At 38.5% G+C, this 26,627-nt stretch overlaps 1 protein-coding gene across 1 annotated transcript in view; it reads right to left on the bottom strand.

Annotated features, from left to right (window-relative positions):
* LOC127649403 (NACHT and WD repeat domain-containing protein 2-like) overlaps positions 1–26,627 on the bottom strand; it is an 82,721-nt gene that overhangs the window by 50,893 nt on the left and 5,201 nt on the right. The window contains exon 3 of the mRNA XM_052134511.1: positions 17,653–17,741. Within this exon, the coding sequence (XP_051990471.1) occupies positions 17,653–17,741 (89 nt within the window). The remainder of the gene's footprint in view (positions 1–17,652; positions 17,742–26,627) is intronic.

Genomic DNA, 26,627 nt, shown 5'->3' on the forward strand with positions numbered 1-26,627 from the left:
ATGGACTTTTTTAATGATTAACAATGAACTTTTGTTAATTTAAAAAAAAAAATAATAATAATAAAAAAAAAAATATTACATAGAGCAGCTACATATTTTTGGGAAAACATTAAACTTGATTTTAGCACCCATAAGTGTACAATTCACTTTAAAAAATGTATTTAGTTAGAATGTTGCGACAGTCGCATAATTTTCACAGCCTGATCTCACATACAAATTGACTGAATTTGAAAACTGACTCCAGAAGCTAAAGCGGTGTTTCAGAACATATAAACAAGTGGGATCCATTTATATCCAGGAGAGGTCACCAGAAGCCAGTTGTAAAAATAATTGTTTTCCGCTGAACAGGGTGTAAAACAATGAGGAGAAATGCTTATTTTATTTAGTCAACCCCCAAACCAAAATCTAACCCTAACCATTAGTAGAGACAAAATGCATTGTTAGGGAAAAAATGCAACCGCTTTATCATGTTCGTGGTTGTTTAAAGGTAAGGTGCAATATTTTGCCAATGTGTGAACGGCGTGTAACACAACTTAAAACGTTAGCCCTTCCCGGACTTCCTAGGTTGCCTATTAAAACCTGTAGACTTGTATGATTTTCATGCGGCTTTTGCTGGGAAAATCCAAAGTATGTGACGTTTATGCGTGCTCCCGAGAGCCTTGCCTCGGACAGTAATAGCTTCTCTTCCGCTATTCAACAGCGACAACAAACTGCAACACTTCTAACGTTATCTTAGAGCTGGAATCCAGCACAACACCGACTCCTTCACAAACTCAGAGTAAGCCAAAAAATATTTAAAAATAAACATTTATCTACTTAATCCCGTCTGGCTAAGCGGGAATGTGATCGAGCGAAAACTAGTGAACTTAAGCAGGGCATTTGATTCCTGGAGGGACCTTCGTTCGGTTTTGGGGATCAAAAACGACCCTGAATTTGCATTCTTCTTATTGGACAGGTAAGCTTACTTAACTGCAAATCATGTGAAATATATTGCAATAAGGATTGATCTGTGTAAATTTAGCTGACTTGATTTTGCCTGCTAACAGGTAGCTGGCTGCAATTCACTTAAAGCCCATGGTGCAGGTTTTTTTTTTTTTTTTTGGCAATTTTCTAGTTGGTAATAAACATTTAAACAGTTATCCATTGTATTTGATGTTGTAGGGTACTACAAAAAGAAATATAATACTGGAAAAGTAGGTGATATGTTAGCTTTTAGCTACAGCTTAGCGATTATTCTTATTTCTCCCACAATGCATTCCATGACGTCACATGAGGTACTCGCTGACTGTTGGACGACAGAAGAAAGCCCGCGGCCCGCCTTACAATTGAGGGAGAGTGAGACGAAGAGTAGCTAACTAGTGAAAGAGTGACAGTGACAGATTTATAAGTAAGTAGATAGATAGATAGATAGATAGATAGAATAGCATAGCATAGATAGAATAACATAGATAGTGAGAGATAGCATAGCATAACAGATAGCTTAGAGATAGATAAAGAGTAGATCATAAATAACGTTAGTCAAAATGGTTTATTACTGTGTTTGTGGCGGGTGCAAGAACTCCAGCAAAACTGGACATAGGGTCCATTCCTTCCCCAAGGACAAAGGGATCTTCCGAAGCTGGGTGCAGTTTGTGAAGATTAGGCGGGCAGATTTTTCAGCTAACTCTGTCACCGCCTACTCGAGAATATGCAGCACGCATTTCAAAGAGGAGGATTACCACTCAGGGGATGCTAAAATGGTCTCACTTGGATTAAAGAGTGAGAGGAGTGCTAAATTACTTCCTACCGCCGTGCAGTCTGTGAGCACAAACCTCTCTGCTTACCCCATCCGAGGTCGAGAGACACCGTCTGCGCATAGCGAGAAATTGCCACGGTAAGCATCATACTAACGTTAATGTTTACAAGCTGCGTGTTAGCTAGCTCTGTGTGTATTTTGTATACCGTGTTCCCTTTGACACAGCCTCCACTAACTTACAAGCACGATCACTCTGACATTAGAAGAGCATATTTCGTGATTCACGAATAAAAATTAGAATAATAACAAAATTGCCCTGAAGTAAAAGTCCATATCATCATGAAAGCTTTATGGCTGTGCCATAGGTTATTGTTTCCACTGGGAAACTAACGTTAGTTGTAGCACACACGTCCCATTTTATTGATGGACTTATGAAATGACTGGGAATATTTACTTATCTTCTTGGAATTTCAAAGATGATAAGTAAATAATTCTCAGTACTTCCAAGTTGAAAATAAATGATTAAATGTTTCCATGTACTCCTGCAGTGTGCTTGTACACCCAATGTGCTTGCGAATCACTGTTCTAAGTATTCATAGTATACCCACCTCTTATTTCACCACTACACCCATTTGCATTTTGCTGACCCTTTTTCATATTTGTTTTCGCAAGATGTTGAAAGACGCCTTACAGCAGGAGACTGTGGACAGTGTAGACACTGTGGAGAGTGTCGATACTGGGGATCAGCCCTTGCCCTCCTCCACATCTGACACAGGGACACAGTGTTCTTTAAAGCCCCCCCCCGATGGTCTCACGGTAAAACTTGGGTATTTTAAGGGGTAGTTATTAGATATAGTCTCTAAAACATTGCCAGTATCTATGCAATCAGAACATTTCCATACACATTGATTAAATTAATACATAGCCTACACCAAAAAACATACCAGTTTAGATTTGCCATGATTGTCTCATGTTTGGGTATGTTTACTGCCTCTCCACAGCTGTGCATGTTAACCTGAAGCCCAAGATGGTCAGCGTGGGCACACAGACATCATTCGGCACACAAACCTCCACTCCCCTTGCTAGTCCTGAACAGACAGATGAAGATGATGATAATGCCTCTGTCATCAATGACTTATCGTGGGTGCCCGAAGAGCCGATGCATGAGGAGGACTTGTTTGATGAGGAGCCACCTTACACGTGTGACCCCATCACAAGTGAGATAGTTTAAAACCAACATAGACTATTTTGAATGCTCATTTTTGTGTACTGTAGCTTTGGTAGTTTGAATGCCCCCCCCCAACAACAATTTTTTTGTTCTTGTAGTGGCATTGACAAATTCATTGTTTGCCAAGAGGAGCTGATGGGCCTTTTTGTCATCTGTCCGGCCTGTTGTGAGAGGTCAGATAGTAGCATCGAAAAGGAACTTTTCTTAAGATCAAGCAGGTACGGTTTTGTTTACGCAGCAGGCCATCTGATTAGAAAATCAGAATATCTAATTACAATCTGATAGCTCTGACTGTCTTGCCAGTTAATTTAATTTACAATGTATGTACCAAGCTGGCTTTAGTCTATTGGTTTGTGATGGCATCATATTTGAGTGTTATACTGTATTGGTCATGTGTGTTTCATTGAAAACATGAAACCTTTGACCAGTAATGTACAGTACCTAATCTATATTGAATCCTGATATACTGTTGATTACACTTTTTTTTTTCTTCTTCTTTTTTTTTTTTTTTTACATATCTAGGTCTGTGCATCATGTGGCTACCACCGTTTCTGGCAAAACCAGCCAATGCTCCACAGGAACATGCCGACCTGCAACCTCCTGTTAAGCGGGGCCATTCATTTCACTGGATGTTTGGCCACCCAGACATTAAGAATGTTGACTCTGTTTGGCCTGCAGTGCATCAGTGCGAGCAGTTACTTTCGCCATCAGCGCCGCTACACCATCCCTGTAATCGTTCAGGCCTGGCAAAGCGATCAAGCGAAGAATTTTAGTGACCTACGGGCAATGGATGGCGGGCTAGTTCTTGCTGGTGACTGCAGGTAAACCAGTGTGAGAGCTCATAGACCAGTTGCACATTTTGATTTTTTATTTGTTATCATGTAGGGTGGCTTTAGTTGGCATTTGCAGATGACATGGTGGATTGTCTTTACAGACCTTGGTTATTAAAAACTTGAAACCTAATTCAAATTTGTAATTAATTCCAGGTCAGATTCTCCTGGGCACTGTGCGAAGTATGGATCCTACTCTCTGATCGAGGACAGAGTGAACAAGGTGGTGGATGTTCAGCTTGTTCAGGTAAACCTGATGTTATTAGACAAAGAAATGAACTCTGCAATTTAGTAAACTGATTGTATATTAATATAACATCTTTCCACTAGTACAACGATGCTTAGAGCTTTGTGTATTGCCTAACTGGAGTACAGTGTATCGTAATGCTTGGACCAGCAACGCGTCGGTTCATTCACGCCTCCTTCAACAACACCAGCATTTTACACTTACACTGTTATGTCATGTTGCAGAGCTCAGAGGTCCCCAACAGCTCATGGTGTGAGCTTGAAGGGCTCAAGCGCAGTGTTGGCCTGCTGAGGGAAAGGACCTGCATTTAGCAATGCTGATCACGGACCGTCATCGCCAGGTATTTACAATAAAAATGCAGTATAGAATGTAAACATCTGAATTGCACTGAAGCTGGATGTTTGTGGTTTGCTGATACACGGAGGGCCACACAGGTCAATCATCCACAAAAGTTTGTTTATTTCTCCTTAGGTTGCCAAATGGGTGAGAGAGGAGCTGAGCCCTGAAGGGACACGGCATTATTTTGATGTGTGGCACATTGCCAAAAGTATGTATCCATTGTTGGAACCTTGAAGCAGTTTTTGTTAGTGCATATCAATTAATACCATTTGTTCTAAAACAGGTCTGGGGAAGGCATTGGATGCAGCTTCAAAAGAGTGTGACCAACTACAGCTGTGGAGGCCTGCTATAGTGAATCACCTCTATTGGACTGCAGCCTCAACCCCAGACGGCAACCCAGCAGTCATGGAGGCTAAATGGAAAAGTTTAGTCAACCACATCCAGGACATCCATGACCATGACACCCCTGCTTTCTCCAGTTGTGCCCATGGCCCTCTAGGCGGGGATCAGCGCAACAAAGAGTGGCTGGACCCAGGTACAGTACACACAGCATGTGGTATTATGTACGCTCTACAGTTTTGTTGTATTTGCTGTCTGAGTGCTTTGACATGTGACCTATGATGATTAAATTATTTTTTCATTCCCTGGCAATCTCATAACATTCTGTTTACTGTTTATGTTTGCTATAATTCATATGCAGGACCATTTCATGTGTTTCCATTAAAAAAGATTTTTTGTCTGAATCTATCTTGTCTATTTATACGTTTTCCATCTGTGTGTCTGTCTGCCTCCCTGTCTTGGTCTTTGCAGGCTCATTGGCAGCAGTAAAGTTGGAGAACATAATCACGAGGACTGCCTTACTGAAAGATGTTCGACAGCTGTCTCCACAGCATCAGACATTCTCCCTTGAGGCTTACCACTCCCTCATCTTGCACTTCGCACCCAAGCACACAGGGTTTTCATACGTTGGGATGTATAGCAGGTCAGTGCTATCCAAGGAATAATACAGGCAATTATTATGCCTTTTATAATAATAATAGTACCTATTATCATGCCTATTGTAGTAAAAAAAATCTCAAATGTGTTATTTTGTAGGCTTCTCTTAGCGGCTGCATTACAATCACAATGCCAACCGCGAGACAGCACGGAAAAGTGATGGGATGGAGAAGTACTGTGTGCGGTATCCGGCTTCAGAAAAGGTGCCCATGTGCTGCGTCCCATCAAAGAGGCAGCCTCATACGGTAAGCAGTGTCATGCAGTTCTATCATATTTTGAGATGGCTCACGAGACATCTGTGATCAGTGGCAATGATCTTTATTCAGTATTATTATTATTATATCTACAGGTTATGCAACATCATTGATGAAGGCCCTTCAGGAAAGCTACACCCATTCACCTGCAGCTCTTGAGAGGTTAAGCTAATTTGTCCTCCGATGCACCCGCCCCCATCGCTAAATCCTTCGAACAGGTTCCTAAGGAGGAGGCCGTCAGCCTCTTCCTAGCCCGGCAGTCACGCTACAAGAGAATCTAAATTCACATTATTATTATTATTTTTTTCCACAGACAAGTCCAATGATTTAGTTGTAAGTATTTATTTTAGTTGTTATTTATCTTCTTTCCTTCTGTCCCTGTCATCTCATTTGGTGGTGGTTTCCTGTATTCTGCATGTTTTGTGTGTTGTTGCTTTGGTTTTACTTTGCACTAAATCATTACTTTTTTCGTCTTTGTAAGTGGCATTAATTGTCGCTGTACCCCATTCAAGGGGTCCTGCATGCTGCATGTCTGCTCCTCTGTCTGTTATTTGCATGAAATTTGTTTTATGTAATTCAAAATAATTTACCAATCATTTTACCTGTGCCTTGTCAACCTCTGTGTGCGGTATTGTCTGGGTTCACTGTGTGTCAGCTTGATATGCTTTTGCATGTATCACTGCATATGCATTCATGAAAGAGTGTGAGTGTGTGTGAGTGTGTGTGAGTGTGAGTGACTGTGTGTGACTGTGTGTGAGTAAGTGAGTGTGAGTGAGTGCGAGAACCATCAGTTGACCCTCAGGTAAGACCACACTTTTGCAGGCAAAAGAAACAATGTGCAAAGGTTTCAGGTCTAGCCCTTCATCAGTGGGCTTTTTTTATATAGATTTGTTTACTTGCAACCTGTGTCTTTGTTCAGTAATCCTTGTCCTTGTTCAGTAAATGTTTAGTAACCCTTACAAGCAATGCCAATAAACTGTTTTTTCTTATTAAAATTCATGAGTTCTGTGTACTTTATAACATTTTAAGGGCAATTGGGCGATCACAACAGAATAAACAATTATTTTTATTCATTCTCATCCAAACGAGGCCATTGAAAGCCCTGATAGGTTTGGTCACCACTTTGGAAGTTTTGTCTGATGGTTGAAACCACACAAGAGGGTAGAGGCTTCCTTATACTCCTCCCTAAAACTCCATAAGCCCAGCGTATAGCCTGCCTGTACGCAGTGTACCGGTATTGCCTAGGAATAAGTAGGAAAGATTCTTAAGTTTTAAACTCTGTAAGTAGGTTGGAAACGTCATTTGAAGCCTGTCTCTTATGCATGTTTGTGCATGCAACACATCTCCTGTCACCTATTGCTGTTGTTCAAAGGACTCAGTGTAAAAACATTGGTAAAGTAAACATAAACCATGAACATACTCGTGCGTGCTGGCTTGAAGGGGACCATGATCCTGTCTGAAGTGTGAATATGCTATTTGTAGCACAAGCGGATTCAGGCAGCATGCCTCAAATCCAGGATGCTGCGTTAGGCACGTTACATCTGCTGGCCGCGGGGTGAGATCCTCGACCAGCGACCAAAAGCAGCTTACCTCCCTACAACACAAGCTCTCCACCACAGTTTCCATGGGATGACACGCCCACACAGACACCTGCCAAACACAGCGACACAGGCGCTTACTACTCACTCACTCCCTCTCCCGGTAAGCCTGGCGGTGTCAATGACAATCAATCATGAGGAAAACTAGTTGGCACTATCAACAATAATCACACTGGCAGCCTACTGGCATGCTACGGCAACAACATTTTCACCGGAGAAAGAGGTAAAAGCTTAGAAATAAAGCATAAAAGTTATTGTATGCACTGCTGTTCATAGACTACTAGCTCCAGCGGTCATTGCTGCGTTTCTAAATGATAGCAACTCACCAGGACACTACACCAACTCTCCATTCATTCTCCTCTGACCATGCATTTATTTGTCTTTGACGGCCATCTGCTCTCGGTATTTCCTCATTCGCCCTCTCACGTCTAAACGGTTCGAAATTTTATGGCTGTGGGCCATCATAAATGTTAACTGTGGGTCTTGCCACCTCTTCCTCATCCCAGTTAGATGCCATAGTAGTCAGTGCTAGTCTGCTAGAATTAGTTCAAGTAGCTGAGAACGGCTGAGGCTACATTCCACCGCGTCTACCTCATGTGACGTCATCGCCGAATCGCGTAAAAAATAACCGTTTCTAACCAAAAACTACAAAAACTGGACTTTAACACCATTTTGGAGACATTTCTAACTTTATATACATATCTTGACTGCTTTATCTACCCATTAATCGACAGTGGTGTTTAACCTGCACCATGAGCTTTAATGGCCTACAAGTGTCATTAATAACAAGGGTGTCTGAATCTTCCATACTGCACCTTTAAACAAACGTGATTACTTCCTCATTTGATTGAGGATTGAATTGTGGTCTCCCGTGCAACTGATGCAACGTGCTACCAGTCGAGCCATGAGGGAAAGTAACTGTTGTTGAGCCATTCCAAATATGTCTCAATAGGAATAGGAGTTAGAGCATGTCAGTGAGTCAGCATACTGTTGCCGATCCTAGGGTGACAGAACTTTCGGAAACAGCATGCCGATTTCCCATGTAATCATGTAGAATTTTCATGAGATCAGGCTGGAAAAAAGTTTAAGGCATTTATTGCTTTTTAAGTATTATTGATGTAAGATTGTGAAAATAAATCTTACAAATCTTATTTTTTATTGTGTTCTTTGCTGGAGGCAGTGAAATAAGTGGTGAGAGAGCACACACACACACACACACACACACACACACACACACACACACACACACACACACACACACACACACACACGCGGCACACAAAATGATTTTTATACTGTACAAACTATAGATTCTATCCCCTAAACCTAACACAACCCCTAAACCTAACCCTCACAAAAAACTTTCTGCATTTTTACATTTTAAATTTAATATGTTTTTTAAGCTATTTAAATTATGGGGACAAATGTCCTCATAAACCACATTTAAAGCATAATACCCTTGTAATTACCAGTTTGTAACCTAAAAAACTTGTCCCTGTAAACCACATAAACATGCCCATACACACACACACACACACACACACACACACACACACACACATCATGGTTACTACAATATTACTTTAGTAAAACCATGGTTAACTATTTGTTTTAATTACGTATTAACAACAATTATAAGATATAAGAAATGTCACCTTTAGATATGTTGTTATTTTAGCATGAATTTACTCCACAACAAGCTGTTTTTCTATCATTACCTCTACAAGGGACTGATCCCTCTGGTTTGAACGAGCCTTGTGACGATGTAAGTGCTTGTCTGCTTGTGTCTTTCAGCATGCATGTTGAGATGAGCAGAAGAAGAAATAATTCCCATCCTGCACAAGTATTTGCTAATATTTCCTAATCCTTTTTATTTCACTTTGAAGCTCAAGATTATTTGTTCATGTTCATGGTAACCAAACACTAATATCCCTAGTTTAAAAAAAAAAAAATTTAATCAATAGTTTTGTAAGAGGATTGATATTTTTGATACAACATCAGTATCGGAAGTATTGATACTTTAGGATCGATCTGCCCATCCTCAATTACAGCTCACATTTAAACCATGTATTTTTCACAGAAAATACACAAACATGCCCACCGAGCATCACTGAATGCAGTTTACTACACTCAAACATTTCTTAAGAGAGACTGAAATGCTGTCATTTTCCACCAGTGCTTCCAGATGAGGTTTTCACAGCAACTGAGAGCTTTGGCCATAACATTTTATTTTATAATATGAAGCAAATACGACTGTATTTACACATAGCTCACACTGAGGGTTCGTTTGAGGATTTGCAAACTTAATTCTTCATAAATCCAGAATGGCTGGTGATAAAGGTTGAAAGTGTGTCAAGCTGGTCAAATGTAAATGCTGCAAAAGTTTAACTTTCAAATTCTAAACCTGACATGAAAAGACTCTTGACATCAAATTTAGCTAACCATTTATAAATTGGTCTCTCAAACCTAACAACTAAATATAGGCTATCACAAAAAAAAAAAAAAAAAAAGCATTAAAAAAGAATAGACACTGCTCTGATGTTGACAGGTTCTAATACTTTCAAGCTTCACTGCAAGCCTAATCTGTCTTCAAAGGACCATGTTTCCCGCTCCTCTTTTCTCTTCCTTTTTTAATGATTATTCAGAAAACTTTCAGATGATGCCTTAAAGAGGAAACGAAAGAGAATGAAATTGCGCAGAGAACTATCAGAAAAAAACAACTATCTGAGCAGCTTTGAATGAAAAAACATAGACACATCTTTGCATGCGAATGGAAAAAAACATCTGCGTTTGAAGGGACAGTCTTGTTGTTATAAACTGTCTGATTTTACAACTGAAGTCTCTGGACATCTTGATCTTGAACAGTTTCTCTCTACACTTATTTCAATTACCGTATCTATACTGTTACAAACATGGCATAATATCAAGTGTGGCAGACTAGTTTCCCAAACTTCCAATTTCAAAACAGCATAGATTATCAATGCATCAATGTTATCACTGAATGAATGAATGAACGTTAGATTTATATAACGCTTTTCTGACACTACACTCAAAGCGCTTTACATAGTGAACAGGGGACTCTCCAAAACCACCACCAGTGTGCAGCATCCATCTGGATGATGCGACGACAGCCATAGTGTGCCAGAACACTCACCACACACCAGCTATCAGTGGAGAGGAGAGAGATAGAGCCAATTCAGGGATGGGGATGATTAAGGGGGCCATGGTATAATGAAGTCCAATGGGGGGAAATTTGGCCAGGACAGCAAGGTTACACCCCTACTCTTTTATGAGAAGTGCCCTGGGATTTTTTATGACCACAGAGTCTCATCCAAAAGACAGTCTCTTTTTAAGCAAGGCGTTGGGTCCCACACAGACTGCAGGGTGAGCACACCCTACTGGCCTCACTATTAGGGATGTGTACGGATTGTAAACATTTGGTTAAAGCTCCACTATTTGAATACCAAAATCACTGTTCTACACGAACAATAGAGGTCTTCAGCATGACCCGAACTCGATGAGTTCTGACAAACTGTAGGGTTTGGGTCCGTTTTTTATGTATACGGTGAGTAAGGGGCTGTTTAAACATGCTTTTCTGTGCATCTGTGCTGTTTTCTATGTACTGTTAACACGCTGGACAGGCATCTTTAACTGTTGCGCTGAATCTTTTTTGCGAAGATCGCCACATTTGTAGATACCAAGTATAGTTAAAAATAACTTTATTTTTATAAACGCATCACTCAGCTGCTTTCTGAAGAAGTTCAGGTTGCAAAGAGGACTTCACGTGACTTTTACACAATTAAACATGTTTCCAGGCTGTTTTTCACGAAGGAAAGCGCATTATAAATGGTAAAACAGTATTTTTCCTTTTGCTCTAATGTGCATATTTATGCACAATAATTAGACAAGTTCAATGACATTTGATTTTAAACCATTTCAAAACAAAGCACCCCAAAGAGGCTATTTAACCGCAGCAGTGTTAACTCCACGCACATGACAATACTCGAATTCACTGCTTCACGGAAATGTCAGTCCTGCTGGTTAGAGCACATTTACTACATTTAGTGATAATTTTGATTTAATGTGATATTTTATCATTTGAAAATTTGAAGTGTATTTTGCTATTTAGGCACATAGCTCACTGTGCAATTAATTTGTTGCTATTTTGAGTAGTGTTTGAGGAAATTTAATAGCAATAAACATTCTTTATTCCCGAGTCCCGACTTTATGAAAAGTCGAATGACTTTTCATAAAGGGCCAAACATTAAGGGCCAATTAGAAGAGAAATATGATACAATGTTTATAATTGTCTAACACTATATGTTACAGTTAAAATGCTCAGTTATTGAAATGGAAAAATAGCAAGATAATGTGTACTAGGGAAAAGTAGGAGGGAAAGAGAGGTAGTAGGAAAGGAAGAGATACAAGGGCATACATGAAGATAAATAGTGAAGGATACAGAGAGAGAGAGAGAGAGAGAGAGAGAGAGACAGAGAGAGAGAGATAGGGGGAAAAGAGAGGGAAAGACAGAAAGGAAGGGGAAAAAAGGCCTATCAGAATTCCCCTGATTTAAGAGGCTGTTAGCTCATCCACCCTGCAGCGACAAGTATGTTCCTCAACCCCATGAAGCAGTCACCAATCTCCATACCTTCATCTCATCTCACATACTACCCACAATGTATTGCTCTTGAGTGCCTGTGCAATTAGAATACTGCTATGGCAACCAACCTAGTCTGCTTGCATTTTCGATTTAGGTGTGTGTGTGTGTGTGTGTGAGAGAGAGAGAGAGAGAGAGAGAGAGAGAGAGAGAGAAACAGAGGGATGGCATGCAATTGTTAAAACCATAAAACCATTGAACTTCCTTTTGAGCTTTGAGACATCAATCATGTCTATGCCTGGAATGAAAATGGCCATTTTATTCTGCAAATGGTTAATCGATATGCTTCAATTCAGAATGTAGAAGCTACCTTAATTCCATACAAGCTCAAGGATCAATGGGCCATGCATCAACAGCAGCACACAACCACCAAACCCCAAGAGGGGTGAACATTTGCACCTCGATCTGTGTCATTCCATCTTTTCTTCTCTTTCTGTCTCTTTGTATCCTTTGAATGTTTTCTATCCCTTCTCTTCACCTTCTCAGCTGATAAAGAAGAGCCCCAATGAGTACTGACAGCCTCATTGTGTTATCGCCTGTGTGGATCACTTACACAACTTGCCATGAATTCCCATGGAGACTGTAGGGGTTCATGGTCTGCTCAGGAGTGCGAAAGAACAACCAACTGAATGGTTACATGGGTCACAATCCCACTTTACTACTTTTATGACCGTAAGCAAGGCAATTAACCCTAAATTACTGGCATAAACTGTCTGCTCATCTGTCCACCCAACCACATGATTACTTTGTGATACTTTTCAGTGTTTTTTAATCTTTAAAGTGAGTAATTATGGACTGCCATTGTATTGAAAAGACGAACTGGAATATTTTGTGTTTCACATAAGATTTTTGTAAGCACGCAAAGTGTGCTATGTCTTATCCAATTTTAATTCTAAGTAAAGCACAAGTGGGCGTGGGTGAGAGTGTTTTCACTATCTGTGGGTGTATTGTATGGTAATGAAGCGGTGCAAAGTGCAATTTGCAATTATCCTGAAAAATAGCGCTAAATCATTTTAATACCACCTCTCAGTTCCTACATTTACAGTTTGGAGATTCCACCAGCAGGTGATAATAAAGTTTATGCCCAAACAAAAAATATAGTGGAACATCAAATTATGTCCCTCACAATTGCCGTGTTCAAAACTGAAATTGGCCGGTAGAAGTGAAGTATGTGCCGATACAATCACTATTAATACTAGCCATGATTTGTGTGTCAGTAGATGAAAATTATTAATAATACTTGCACTTATTATCACACTTCTCATGAGTGTGCTTTCTTTGTTTATAGATGGTGCTTGACAGGGAATGGACTATATAATTAGATATAGACTCTACATCACGGGAGAAGAACCTCCAAATTAAATTGCACTTAACCCAGCCCATAGCGCTTTACATGTAAGATTTCACCAAACCCACTTACGCCTACACTCAGCGCATGCATGCACAAAAATACCAAAACTTGCCCATTGACTTTGCGCTTATGATTTATGGCATAGCGCTGCGCTCAAAAATAGGGTTTTGTTTCATGAGTGTTCAAATGACCACTGCTCTCACCACTCCAATTCCACTTTTGTCTGTATGAACAACTATGTACCGGTATGTGTAACTTATAGCTTGAGTTTCATAAAACCCTCCCATTGTGGATAGAAAGACAAACCTGTTTGAATGTAAAACCAAGAAATCCACAGTGAAATGGAAAATACTACAAACAAATAAGTAAGTCCTTTAAATCTATGCAAGACATGAGACATGACATTAGATTGCAACCTTGATGTGTGGGAAAAGAAGATAAGCCCATGTATATACTATATATATATATATATCCCATGTTAACTATAATTTCCACCAAAATAGCACAGTTACTATAGTTATTGTTTCAACAATAAACTGTGGTAACTTGTTATTAAACACTCATAAAAAAGTCTCACCGCACAAACAGAGGATGATACCATATTGTTTTATTAATAATTTACAGTAGTAATAATAATAATATCTGCTCAAACAATGGTATGGTCACCATGGTCATTTGTAATAAAGGCAGTTTATGTGTAATCTGACAAAGCACATGAATAACCATTCAACTCATTTGATAATTTCCTGCTCATCAAACTCAGTCTTTCTAACTAAATATTTATACTTTCATTTATGTAGGCAAATCAGAAGGCTCAGCAGTCTAAATGTGTGTTTATGTGTTTTTATGTGTGTTATGTGTGTCTATGTGCAGTTTATGTGTAATCTGACAAAGCACATGAATAACCATTCAATTAATTTGATCATTTCCTAATCATCAAACTCAGTCTTTCTAACTAAATATTTATACTTTCATTTATGTAGGCAAATCAGAAGGCTCAGCCGTCTAAATGTGTGAAACAGCTAAATTGCCCCTCCCACAGCATCGAATCTCACCCTGTAATCAAACCTTGCATCTGCTGCTGTCGTCATGGCAGCCAAGCAGTATTACCAGCAATTTGCAAGAGCCTACCTCTCTTACTACCTCACAGGATTATTAAGTCCATCATTAAAAAGTGTTGTTTGTATGAAAACAGAACTTTGACTTAGTGTGTGTGTTTGTGTGATGAGTGGAGACTTGGCCTTGTTGATGTGATTAGGTTGACTGGAAGTTAATCAGGAGTTAGTGAACAGATTACACAGTTGTTCAAATGGTCAGTTATGGTTTGAGTAAAAAGAATGTGCACCTTTGTGGTTTGCATAGACAGCGAGACAGTAATGTGGGGAGGAGAAAATTTGGTTGTGTTTGTAGGGACATCAAAGACTCAAAAGAGAGGTTTCCAAATGGATTACCTTTGTCATGAATAATTAATAAATCTAAATCAACATAAATATGGCTTGGAGTTATTTTGCAGTCAGTCAAGCCTTTAAATATCATGCTATGAAATAGATCATGGTACAATGCACACTTTCTATGATTTCACTCATTCAACTATTAAGCTTTGCTATTTGGTTGAGGAAAAATGCTTATTTTAAGATACCAATTCTCTCCCTTCACAATGAAAGCCTATCATAGCCCCACATTGTCATGTAACAACACTTCCAGGCCTGATCTCCACACTGCTTAAGGGATTGTTTGTGTAACTGGACTGAACAGGGATGCAGCCAAAGCCACTCAAATGCTGCCTCTCTCTCTCTCTCTCTCTCTCTCTAAAAACACACATGCACACAGACATACTTAATCCAGCATCCATTCCTCTCAGGGACGCCACAGGAAATCTAATCAAATAACAGTGACCAGAAAGAATCGTGATTCGCCACATCATATTTGCTGGTTGAGAGAACACCCCTATTTCTCCTTTCCCGTTTCTCTCTCTCTCTCTGTCTCTCACTTTTCTCTCTCCACTTCTCTCTCTCTCTCATAGACACACACGTCCTTTCTCTGTTTTCCTCTTCTTCTCTGACATTTCTTCACTTTCAGGTTATGTTTAAAATATATCCTTGATTAAAGTGGAGCCAAATATGGTCCAAAACAGATCTTATGCTAATTTCCCATATTAATAATTATAAATAATAAACAATGAATTAATATTAATAATATTTAACAATTAATTATAAATAATGGTCTTCTCTTGTTTTCTGATGACAGACTAGGACTGATGACAAATATTGCGATTGTAATTTAAACTGTGACGGTAATTTAAAGGTGTTCGCACTTGAGTCCTCTTTTAAAGAAACAGAATAAATGTAAAAAAAAAAATACAGTGCAGCATTGAGGCAAAAAAACAAACAAAACAAAAAACAGATTCACATCATCTACACATTGTATTTGCTCAATGAGTACCTTTTTTTGGTCAACTTTGTGACAGGGCCTTAGCCCATTTTTATCTTTATATTTTGGAACCCATTAAAAAGTTACTATTAAGTAAAGAAACTATTGACAACAACAACAAAAATAATAATAACACCATATAAATAATAATAATAATAATAAAATATATATATATTATTCTTGTTATTATTATTATAAAACTACCATATTTACATAATAATGTTTTTTAACTTACATGCGACATTGCTTTTTAGGTTACACCATTAAGCCTTTGTTTTGGTGGAACACTGAAGGAAAATGTTTGTTTGTAGTAAAGTTAGCAATGGCCTTTTAAAGCTGAGAAATTCTTTCATCCATACTTCTGTCTACAAAAACCTGCAGTTGTGAGGTTACTTTAGATTTGGATAGTAACTTTTAGCATCCAAGCATATTTGGAATTACACAAATGTGCAATTAGTGAATCTAGAGTGCAGTAAATATAACATGCTCAGCTCATTATCCTTATGTGTACCGAGAACTGCGCTGTGTACATAGAGTAAGTGCAGCGAGCAGCACATGCAGACTATATACTTATTTAATTAAATAGCAGCCCTTGCAGTTTAATAATCACACTACAGCTTATCACAATTTTTGCTATTATTTCAATTAATCGTTCAGCCCTATAAGAAAAAGAAAATTTTGATTGACTGCACAACAATCTGTACTCTCTGTCCAATGATTCTGGGTGATTACTGTGCAGTTTTTTTAGTCAAAAAAAAATTCATCTTCTTCTCTAAATGAATCATTCATGTCAGGCAGCAAATGTGTTGTTATACAACCAATTTTTACAATCATTTTATTGGAATCAAAGACTTTGAGATCTGAGTCTCAGTAATAGCACATGAATAGTTTTCAAGAAATGTTCATTTGGAGCGTTATCTCGCATAGTACAGGATCCCAAAAGGTGCCTGCTTCATAAAACCCCAAACATGTACTAGACTGTCTCATCAGCTGACATATTCATGAAAGGGTAAGCAGTGATAGAAAGGCTCATATATGATGAAGGATAAGGAAATGATTAGGACTCAAGAGGATGTTTCATAGATGTGAATTGTGTCAATTCTGTGCACTAGTGGCTCTAAACGGAATTGCAAAAATAAAGATTGTTTCTAAGGCTGTTTCCCAAAAACTACCCCTGTCTTCTATTAGTCAAAAATATGCAGTCCTGACTCAAACGCATACCATTGGTTGAATCAGTGGTGCTGTGTCAGACAAAAAGCCACAGAGTGTTTATACCTTTTAAGGAAATTAGCCTATGATTGGCTTACTGACAGCTGTCTCTGCACATTAAGCTAAAATAGTATTTTAACATCCAAAAAATTACACACTTCAGACATTAAATCTCAGGTAATCCAGAAAATAAAGATTAAAGAAAGGAAACAAAAATAAATAAATAAATAAATAATCAAAATCATTGTTTTTTACATTAGACTTCAAAAGTCTAACTTCATTAATAATCATAGAATAATCAGAGATTATCATTGTTCTCAAAGTCACTTTTCTGATTTCAGCAGCACCAAAAACAGGCTAAATATCACTGACTTGGTTCCAGTTTCATGAGCCAAAGCATCTTACATAAAGATCTGTTTCTTGAGGGGAAGCTTTCTAAATCAGGTCAAGCCCCACACCCTTGTAGCCTCAGTCCAATCTCAGCATACTGTCTGAGCCAATGGCCATGGTACCAATTCCAGACAATACATTTGTTTATCAAATTGTTCCTTAGGGGGAATAAAAGAGAGGCATGTTTTTCGCCTTGCATGGGCATATCAGTGCAGAGATCACACAGCAGTCCCATAGCAACTTCATCTTTCCAACCCACAGAGCAAGAAAGCGAAATACAGAAAGTTAGGGAGAAGAAAAAGAGAGGCATAAGGAGAAAGAAATCTGCTTGGTTTGGGAATTTAAATGGCTGTTTGAGAGTAAAACGTACACACAAAACATCTGTTACCTGGAACTCAATGCCATAGTTCTCCCTGCAGAAGTCTCGTAGTTTGGGATAGACATGTTCTTTCAGAGCATTTCTCTCCGCTTCTGTGTCTGCCACAGAAAACACAAACAAACATAAATATTCAGAGAGGGTAATCAGTTATCAGAAGACAGTATATTAGAAATGTATCTCTAAATTTTGTAGTTCACACATAGTAAGTCCATTATCTTTTAAATAATTTCAAGATTTTAGATTAACTTACAATTAACGGGATAATACACTCAAAAATGAAAATTCTCTCATCATTTACTCACTCTCGTGATATACCAGATGTGTATGACTTTCTGTCATCTGCAGAACACAAAGAATGATTTTAGAAGAAAATCTCAGCTATGCGGGTCCACATAACACTAGTGAGGTGCTAGCAAGAAACAGACCAATATTTAAGCCCTTTTTATTTACAATAAATATTCACTTTAACTTCCACATTCTTCTTCTTTGGTTTTTTGGCGATTTTAATTCTTCATGCACACGGCATGTATGGACCGACAAAGCTGAGATATTATTTTAAAAATATTTGTTTGTGTTCTGCAAAAGAAAGAAAGTCATACATGGGATGGCCTGAGGGTGAGTAAATGATGAGATAATTTTTATTTTTGGGTGAACCATTCCTTTAAGAGCAAATCACATACAAACAATCACAACATCTCTCTTTCAATCTCTCTCTTTTTTATTCTCTCTTCAACATATCTCTGGGGATAGACTGCAGCATGGGAAAGGTGATCTTGTCTGTGTGAGTGTGGACATGCATGTGTATTGTACACAACAACAGTGTATGTCATTGAATATGACATGACACACTTTGTCACAGAGAGTCAGAGCGAAATGAGACATGCGAGTTGGCACATTACAGATACCCAGGCTTACACTGTATTATTCACTTAAGTCTGTTCACAGTTGTTACTGCCAGGTTACTAGTAGCAGAGCAAAAACAAACACCCTAAGACACCAAATATCAGAGCCTCATACACTTGATGTTATTTCCACCCATGTTTTCAGACACCACACAATGATTTAAGCACTTGAACAATTAAAGCAGCAATAACAAACCTTTACTAATCTCTACAGGGCATAAAAACATTAGCTTTTGAGGATACTGTACATAATGACAGTCTGCTGTTTCAAGGTCACACAATGGGTGAGGCTTAGTCAAATATCTTCCTTTGCATCTTTCAATTACCTTTCCACACTCTCTGGCTCTCCCTCTATGCCTTTCTTGGCATGTCCCACTTTGATTTATCTCAATCTGACAGCAAAATGTAACATCTTTTTTTTTAAAAGTGCTTTATACGCACTTTTCAACCCCTTTGAAACATCTTTTGCTCCTTTGCTTGTCCATTTCAGTTTGTGCTAATGTGCAGCCTTTTATCACTGATATTGCGACAGCAAACAGGAGAGTCTGACTTGAGAGCTTGCTGTTGAAGATGGCCAATCATGCGCTCGGAAGCCTCAAGATACAGGCAGCCAACACAGCATGTGTCACTTCTCGCTACAGCATCTCTATCTGTGTCAGCCTATTTGAGATTTTGGGCGAATTGAAAAGCTTGTGCGCCTCTCGTGTTTTCAATTTTTAATATCGGCCCATTCTGTTCCTTTTTTAGGGGCTCTTTTGAGCTGTCCTACAAAGTCTCAGCCTATATTGTCTCTCACACTCATCTTCCTCTGCCCCTATTCTTGTTATTTTTATGTCTTTCTAAGTTAAATAAATGCTGTGTTGAAACCACCTCGAGTTTTCCTTCCACACATTTTTCTTTGATCTTGCTGCTGTGATAACTTTCCATTCTCTTTTCATCTCTCACTCTACTCCTTCTTCCTTGAATATCCAGACAAGCAAAGCACTTAAAAATGTATCTCAGACCTTAATAATGAATTTCTCATTATATAGACACATTATACTACTGTTAGTTCCAGTAATAAACTGGTTAAAAGGTTATATGGAATATTACATCTCTCATCAGACCTGGAACTCCTTCATAGTTGTGCAGTTATTGAAAATTAATCAACACCTTAGAACATCTGACAACCAATCAGAATCAAACATTCCACACTATTGTAGTACAAAAACAAGAGAGCACTCTTGGTTCCGGAAGTATTTTTCATAGTTATTATTCATAGTGATTTCACACAATCGTTCATAAACCAACCCGCTTTGAGGTGAATCACAACATTACAAACTTTGATTTGAAGCACAAAAAGTATTTGAAACTGTCAGAGGTACAAGATTGTTTGCTTGTTTGTGTCTTCCGACACACAAGTTACAGCTAGTTTTAAAAACGATCGATAGCTCTTAGATATCATCTGCTGGTGGAATCTCCATACTGCAAATGCTGGAACTGAGTTTAGACTTTGTGTCAAGATTAGTTGTGGTTCTCAAAAGTCTTAGTGTAATGACTTATCTCTCAGGAAAATAGCAAATTGCCTCATTTACATACAATCAGGTCTCCTTAGGGCGGTGCAACCGGTGCGGTCACACCAGGCCCTGGGCTTCAGGGGGCCCCGCACAGATTGCACTAAGTCCCCCCAGCGATAGCTACTGAGGGGGACTCCCAATGAAGGTGATCAATTGCATTGACCCGGGAGAACGATCATTAACTACGGGAACTGCAACGCACACAAAACAAACTGACTAGGGAGACTGTAACGAGACTGACTCTAGTGCATCATTGGTGGATTATTTCCCTTCAGGATCATGGGTAGTGTATGTATGGAGTGTAGTGTATGGAATTTTATGTCCCTTGCCACAGTTACCTTTGGCATGCTCACTGGGAGTCTAAATACATATCTTATTTACTTATTATGGCTCAATCTACAGTCACATTTTATCAAATCGCACAATGATGATTAAGACATTGCAGATTTATTTTCTGTTATTGCATAATGTCCTGTACAGGTGCTTTGAAACGACTTGACTTGACTTGTAGTTCATCACAAGAAATTCTGCTAATAAACACACATTTTTAAAAATTACAATTAAACAACACAGACTGATGGCTACAAAAGTATTTAAAGATTTGCAAGTTATTGTTAGGGATGGGCGATACCAGTTATTTTCTTTTCGATCCGATACCAAGTACTTTGAAGACAAGTATCGCCGATTCCGATACCGATACTTTTATGAATTATTTATATGCCTTTACATTCAGCATACATATCGTTAATTGTACACTCCATCAGCTTTTTCCGGGAAGGGATTTGGTAACGTGAATCAAGAATCTTGACAAGAGCAATAAATCCTCTGTCTTCTAAACTGAGATTGGCTTCTAAACTGAGATCATCTCTCCTATGCCTCTTGTAATTTCTGATGCTCTCTGCGAGTCATCTATAAAATATAATACATATATTATGTTCTTAAAGCTGTGTTACAGGCATTAAGAATTTATAATGATAGTAAATCTCTCCCGTGTTACTTGACACAAACTATGTCATTTGTTTAATAAACTTTTTTTTTTTAAATGTTAAAAATAATATATAAATGATTTAACTCAAAATATCCACCAGATAGCCTATCAGGTAACAGAAATAGATATATATAATGAAAAATGTTTAAAGCAAAATATCCAGTTTAATATTCTGCTCCAAATAAAATACTGTAATAGCTTCATATCTGAAACAGTATATATTGTACAAATAATAGCTATAAATAATGTGACTTTTTGTATTCAAATAATCTAACCACCACTTTATACCTGGATAACGTTTTTGACCTCTCTGAAAGCATTCTGCTAGTGAACTCTGCCTCGAGCTAGAAGATGTGGGTCGTGTCTGTGTTGACTCCTCTGCTCGTTTCAGCTGCACCTCGTCGTGCTCTGTAGGGTGTTTTGCTTTCAGATGTTTGGTCAGATTTGTGGTATTACCACAGTGGCGTATGTTTTTTTACAAATGTCACACGAGGCTTCGTCAGTATTTACTGGAGTGAAATAGCTCCAAATAACACTTCTTTTTCGTTCACTCATTGCAGTCATGCACTCGAACACCTGTCTGCGCTAACTGACCGTACGTTCTGCTTCATTAATTCCTAGTGATGATCGCCAGAGTGTTTATATGCCTACTGCCTCTGGCGGTCAGTAGGAATTCACAGAACATGTACTAATTGTCGCAAGCGCGTCACAATTTGCTCTGGCCAACCTGTCAACAGCGCTATCGACAATTTGTGGACGCTCTGACGTATTTGAAATAGGTGGCTAAACAAACAGATAGTATCGATACTTTTATTTGAGAATCGATCCTTTTGATACAAAGGCAGTATCGAAAATATCGATACTTAAGGATCGATCCGCCCATCCCTAGTTATTGTTACAAATCTATGAAGAAAATTAATAATGAAGAAAATGAATGGGATTTCTACTTCTTTGCACTCTATTGTACCACAGTTGGTTCTGTTCCTTGAAGCTGATTGGACAATAGAGCTAATGTTTAGTAGTAGTCTTTCTAGGCAGGCTCAGTGACATAAAACAGTTGGTCTTTATTTGGAACTATTTTCATACGCGGAACAAAAATAGACAAAATATTAAATAACTGGCCATATTGTGTGTAATATGTAAGTTAATGGATATTATTACACAGCACTCTGGAATACTCGATTCTGATTGGTCAATGGTGCCATCTATCGGTCTGATATTTCTCATAAACAACCGCACATCCAGGCATAAGACTGCACTGTGCGATCTCTATAAGTAAGTTATTAAATAATGTCAACTTTAATCAATGTTTCATGTGCATTTATTTATTTATTTGGCTAGAACTTTTGTAATAAAATGCATAATGAACAGTCAGACAGTCATTAATTTAAAAATAAACACCAACGGAACTCAAACCGGAGCAATTTCTGTTCAGCAATTTCATTCTTCTCACATGATTATATTATTGAAATGCAAATCAATATTTTATGTCCATGTCTTTATTTATTTGGTTAGTAGCCATGTAATAAGTGGGATAATGTACAGTCAGCCGTTTATCATAAAATTGCTGACTGTACATTATCCCTTACTTAACCTCTTGTTTATAAAACTGTTGTATAAAGCAATCACACTACAAATAATGCTGTTGTACTGAATATCATCAAAACTTTTGCTTGTGTGATATTGCATTAATAAAACACATCTTAGGCAACTGAAGTCTGATTGTAAACTTAAAAAAAAAAAAACAATCCTAATAGGAAAAAACAAACTCTAGACCACAAGAGTATTACTGTATACCATTAGAAAAGATGCATAAAAACTGGCAGAACACTGGGGAAAAGCACCTCGTAAGTAGATACCTTTATATCAGTCATAAATGAATAAATGTGCTGCACACTGGGGAGTGCTTTAGACTGCACATTTACATAACAGATTGTAGCTTTCTAAATGCATGCATCAAGAATTGTATCAAATAAATAAGGTTTGGAATATCTAGAGAGAAAGGACAAACACGGAAAGAATAATATATAAGAATAATATTCTCTCTCTCTCTGTCTCTCTCTCTCTAGAGACTACAACTAAAGCTGCTGTACTGTCTGGCCTCCACATTTAAATGTGGCATGTTTGACATGATTGACGTGATAACAAAACAGGATGGAAAGAGGAGTGAAAACTAGTGAGCTCATTCCTGGGGTGGGGGTATGCCAATAAAGCATAATTGAACGAGATTGGATTGAATGGAGGACGGGGAGCGGGGAAAGAATAATGAGGGAGGCATTGGTGCAAGAAAATAAAAGACTTAAAAGAGACTTATAATTTCTATAGCAAAGCCTTGTAGCCCAAATCAAAGGCTTAAATGGCTGCCATTAAACATCTTCTAAGATGCATAAGATAGATAAAACACAATGGAAATACAATTCTCCTTTTTTTCCACATTAAAGAACTCATGCATGAGTTTTCCAGCCTCCATGCATTTAAAGTCAACATTAAATCAAAACTGACCATATTTACAGTGTATTTGCACATTCAAATTACTGTGCAGGATTCAACAGTGCATGCAACATGCAACCCCACCAAAAATAAGTATTCATCATTTTTTATATCAAAATGTCCTAACCTGCTTTGCCACTCGAATGACTTTACCTTTCGGCTCACATCACAAATCCCTCTTATTTATTTAACCCATCCCCCTCCCCCAAACCGATGGATACAATTAGATCCTGCTCTACATTTTTTTTCTCTTTGAATATCCTTTTAAATTCAGAAATACTTCATATTATAGAAGTAAAATGGGCTGTAAATCTGACCTAAAGGCTAACAATTCATTAACAATTTAAAAAGTGATTCTCTCTCACATGTCATCTCATTTATCTTTCTGCTTTACATCCAAGAGCTTCCAAAAACACAGTCAAACATACACTCGCCTAAAGGATTATTAGGAACACCTGTTCAATTTCTCATTAATGCAATTATCTAATCAACCAATCACATGGCAGTTGCTTCAATGCATTTAGGGGTGTGGTCCTGGTCAAGACAATCTCCTGAACTCCAAACTGAATGTCAGAATGGGAAAGAAAGGTGATTTAAGCAATTTTGAGCGTGGCATGGTTGTTGGTGCCAGACGGGCTGGTCTGAGTATTTCACAATCTGCTCAGTTACTGGGATTTTCACACACAACCATTTCTAGGGTTTACAAAGAATGGTGTGAAAAGGGAAAAACATCCAGTATGCGGCAGTCCTGTGTGCGAAAATGCCTTGTTGATGCTAGAGGTCAGAGGAGAATGGGCCGACTGATTCAAGCTGATAGAAGAGCAACTTTGCCTGAAATAACCACTCGTTACAACCGAGGTATGCAGCAAAGCATTTGTGAAGCCACAACACGCACAACCTTGAGGCGGATGGGCTACAACAGCAGAAGACATCTCACTCATCTCCACTACAAATAGGAAAAAGAGGCTACAATTTGCAAGAGCTCACCAAAATTGGACAGTTGAAGACTGGAAAAATGTTGCCTGGTCTGATGAGTCTCGATTTCTGTTGAGACATTCAGATGGTAGAGTCAGAATTTGGCATAAACAGAATGAGAACATGGATCCATCATGCCTTGTTACCACTGTGCAGGCTGGTGGTGGTGGTGTAATGGTGTGGGGGATGTTTTCTTGGCACACTTTAGGCCCCTTAGTGCCAATTGGGCATCGTTTAAATGCCACGGCCTACCTGAGCATTGTTTCTGACCATGTCCATCCCTTTATGGCCACCCTGTACCCATCCTCTGATGGCTACTTCCAGCAGGATAATGCACAAAGCTTGAATCATTTCAAATTGGTTTCTTGAACATGACAATGAGTTCACTGTACTAAAATGGCCCCCTCAGTCACCAGATCTCAACCAAATAGAGTATCTTTGGGATGTGGTGGAACGGGAGCTTCGTGCCCTGGATGTGCATCCCACAAATCTCCATCAACTGCAAGATGCTATCCTATCAATATGGGCCAACATTTCTAAAGAATGCTTTCAGCACCTTGTTGAATCAATGCCACGTAGAATTAAGGCAGTTCTGAAGGCGAAAGGGGGTCAAACACAGTATTAGTATGGTGTTCCTAATAATCCTTTAGGTGAGTGTACATTTAACCAGCAGCAACACTGTTACAATATCAAACTGGTTAAAAGAATGGCAAATATTGTTTTAGAGCTGTTTCACATGGCTGGTAGAAGTAGATATCACACAAGTTTACCATTAATGACATCTTAAGATTCAAAGACTTTCCACAGTCATTTAATATGTTCTAAACTTACTAAATAGTTTATGAGTATTTGCATCATTTTGGATCCTAAATTAAGGCTCTAAGGGTGCATCTTGCTCCCAATCCTCTGTCCAATTATGTCTGTAATCTTGGGTTTTGAGGATTTGTGTTGTCATTCCCATGTGGCTCTCACATGTGTCTCCAGCAGCACAGGCTCTGAACTGATGGCCACATAGAGATGAGCTAGAGATTGATACAGCTGTCTAATGGCAAAGCAGAAAACGCAGAGGGATTAGGTGAGGTCTCTTCTTCTCGCAAAATGGAGTACTATGAACGTTCCTCCCACCAAAGGCATATGATTGTGTGCTTAATGATTGTGTGAAATTCCATCTGTGATTCAATCCATTAGCCACATGGCATTAGTAAACTAATCACATAATGCTCAAAGGCATAAATATTATCTAGAAATTCAAAGCATATAATTATCCAGCATTATTGTAAGTTATTTGAGTGTATTTCAAAGTAAACGCATCAACGATCATTAATTTAACCTGGATCAAAGTAGCTAGCATACAATAATAATGCAGTTTTACTGTAACAAAATGATGATTGCTCTCTTAGTCTGCTTTTACACTTGGTTCGATTGCTTGGTCTGAACCCCCTGCCTCCACAAGCTTCTTTTAACACTGTATATCTGAAAGTGAATGACACTGTTTATGTGATCAATGCAAGAACCACAGTGAGTAGTATTAGCTCCAACTGTTTACCACTATAGTTAGGTAAAAGCTAGAGAAGAAAACATGCCACCATTCATGATGTTTGGATGTACCACCAAGAATGTAATTTGCAATTGTCTGTGTGGATGCATTGCAAGAGATGTGAAGAATGTGACCTGAGGGCACCAAAGTTGACATTGCTTCCAACCCAGTAAAAGTGTAGCTGTGCCCCTGTCCATCATAAGACGTTCACTTCCACAGATTTTTTTTATACCTAGCCTACAACCTATACCAGAGTTCACATTCAGGTTTTCACTCACTGGTGTGCACATGACCATAGTAAACTATTTTTAAACCAACAAAACGGAGTGTACTCTGACATCAAACAGACTCGGTTCTGCACCATAGTGTAAAGTCACCCTTATAGAAAAAAGGAGTCCCGAGGCTTAACTCAGTTTATAATTAACTCAGTTTATAATTAATCAGCATGTAAACCGTCCAGGTCAAAAAACTGGGAATGCACCATTTTAGATAAAGTTTGCTAACACCACACAGGCCAAGTTAGAACGTAGTGTCAT

Source organism: Xyrauchen texanus, chromosome 1 (assembly GCF_025860055.1).
Source record: "Xyrauchen texanus isolate HMW12.3.18 chromosome 1, RBS_HiC_50CHRs, whole genome shotgun sequence".
In the NCBI taxonomy this organism is placed as follows: domain Eukaryota; kingdom Metazoa; phylum Chordata; class Actinopteri; order Cypriniformes; family Catostomidae; genus Xyrauchen; species Xyrauchen texanus.